The sequence below is a fragment of the Sinocyclocheilus grahami genome, unplaced genomic scaffold (genome assembly GCF_001515645.1).
Source record: "Sinocyclocheilus grahami isolate Dianchi unplaced genomic scaffold, SAMN03320097.WGS_v1.1 scaffold5618.1, whole genome shotgun sequence".
Taxonomy (NCBI): Eukaryota; Metazoa; Chordata; class Actinopteri; order Cypriniformes; family Cyprinidae; genus Sinocyclocheilus; species Sinocyclocheilus grahami.
In genome coordinates, this window is record NW_015510260.1 from 5,280 (window position 1) to 6,170 (window position 891).

At 42.4% G+C, this 891-nt stretch overlaps 1 protein-coding gene across 1 annotated transcript; it reads right to left on the minus strand.

Annotated features, from left to right (window-relative positions):
• Positions 1 to 2: 2 nt before the first annotated feature.
• On the minus strand, positions 3 to 888 carry LOC107577286 (RUS1 family protein C16orf58 homolog; the record flags this gene model as incomplete). Its single annotated transcript, XM_016263378.1, has 5 exons — positions 820 to 888; positions 631 to 732; positions 405 to 475; positions 145 to 329; positions 3 to 46 (listed from the first exon to the last, which is right to left on the minus strand). Coding segments are annotated over exons 1-5 (471 nt in total), but the record flags the coding sequence as incomplete, so codon positions are not given.
• Between the last annotated feature and the right edge of the window lie 3 nt (positions 889 to 891).

Consider the following 891-nt stretch of genomic DNA (forward strand, 5'->3'; position numbering starts at 1 on the left):
TCTCCAAGCCTCACACCCAACTTTATGGGAACTGTCTTTCCAAGCACTGCGAAGAGGAATAGAATTCCGTTAATTAGATGCATAATGAATCATATTAAATGAACAAGAAAGGCATTTAAAAGTGATCAGGTTTTAAGGCCATACACAAGAACACAGGCTCCTTCTGATTGGCTTCCACTGGACTAAGCAGTTGACCATGAAGCAGGTACTGATGGAGGACTATGGACAAGCGAGCCTCATTAAGGGTTTCCATAACAACAGAACGAACAGCTTTGTAATTGGCAAACAGGTGGAGAACAGTGAACAGGAAGAACAGGATGAACGTCAACCTGAATAAAAGAGCACAAATCAGTATCTGCTACACACTTCATGTAGACCGTGGCTTACATATCGGTGTAACTCACAATGGGTTATCTGTTACAAGCGGGATGAGTGCCAGGCTGACCAGCAGTCCTGCCAGGTTCACCAGGGTTTCCTTGTCAAGACAAAAAAGCAGAGAAATGATACACTAATCCCTGAAACCACTGACACACATATTGACTTCAATTTCCCTCACTAAGAGGGAATTTAGCTGGGAAATTCAAGAAAGAACAACTATCATGAAGTATATGAGAGAAAGTGAATAAAAACCTGGCTCCCATCTTTGGCGGAGATATCAGCCATGTTGTTTCTGCGAGCTTGATGGACAGTTAAGGCAGCTCTTGTTGCTCCACCAGCGACTCCTACAATGGACTGGAATGACAGAAATAGAGGAATATGCATAGATGATTACTGTCAAGCTGATTTAAGGTTTAGAGGAAGATGCTGGTAATATTTTACCTTAAATATCCCAGCAATGCAGACGATTAGAGTGAAAAAAGGAGGGAAATGAGGGGCTGCAATCTCCATGAA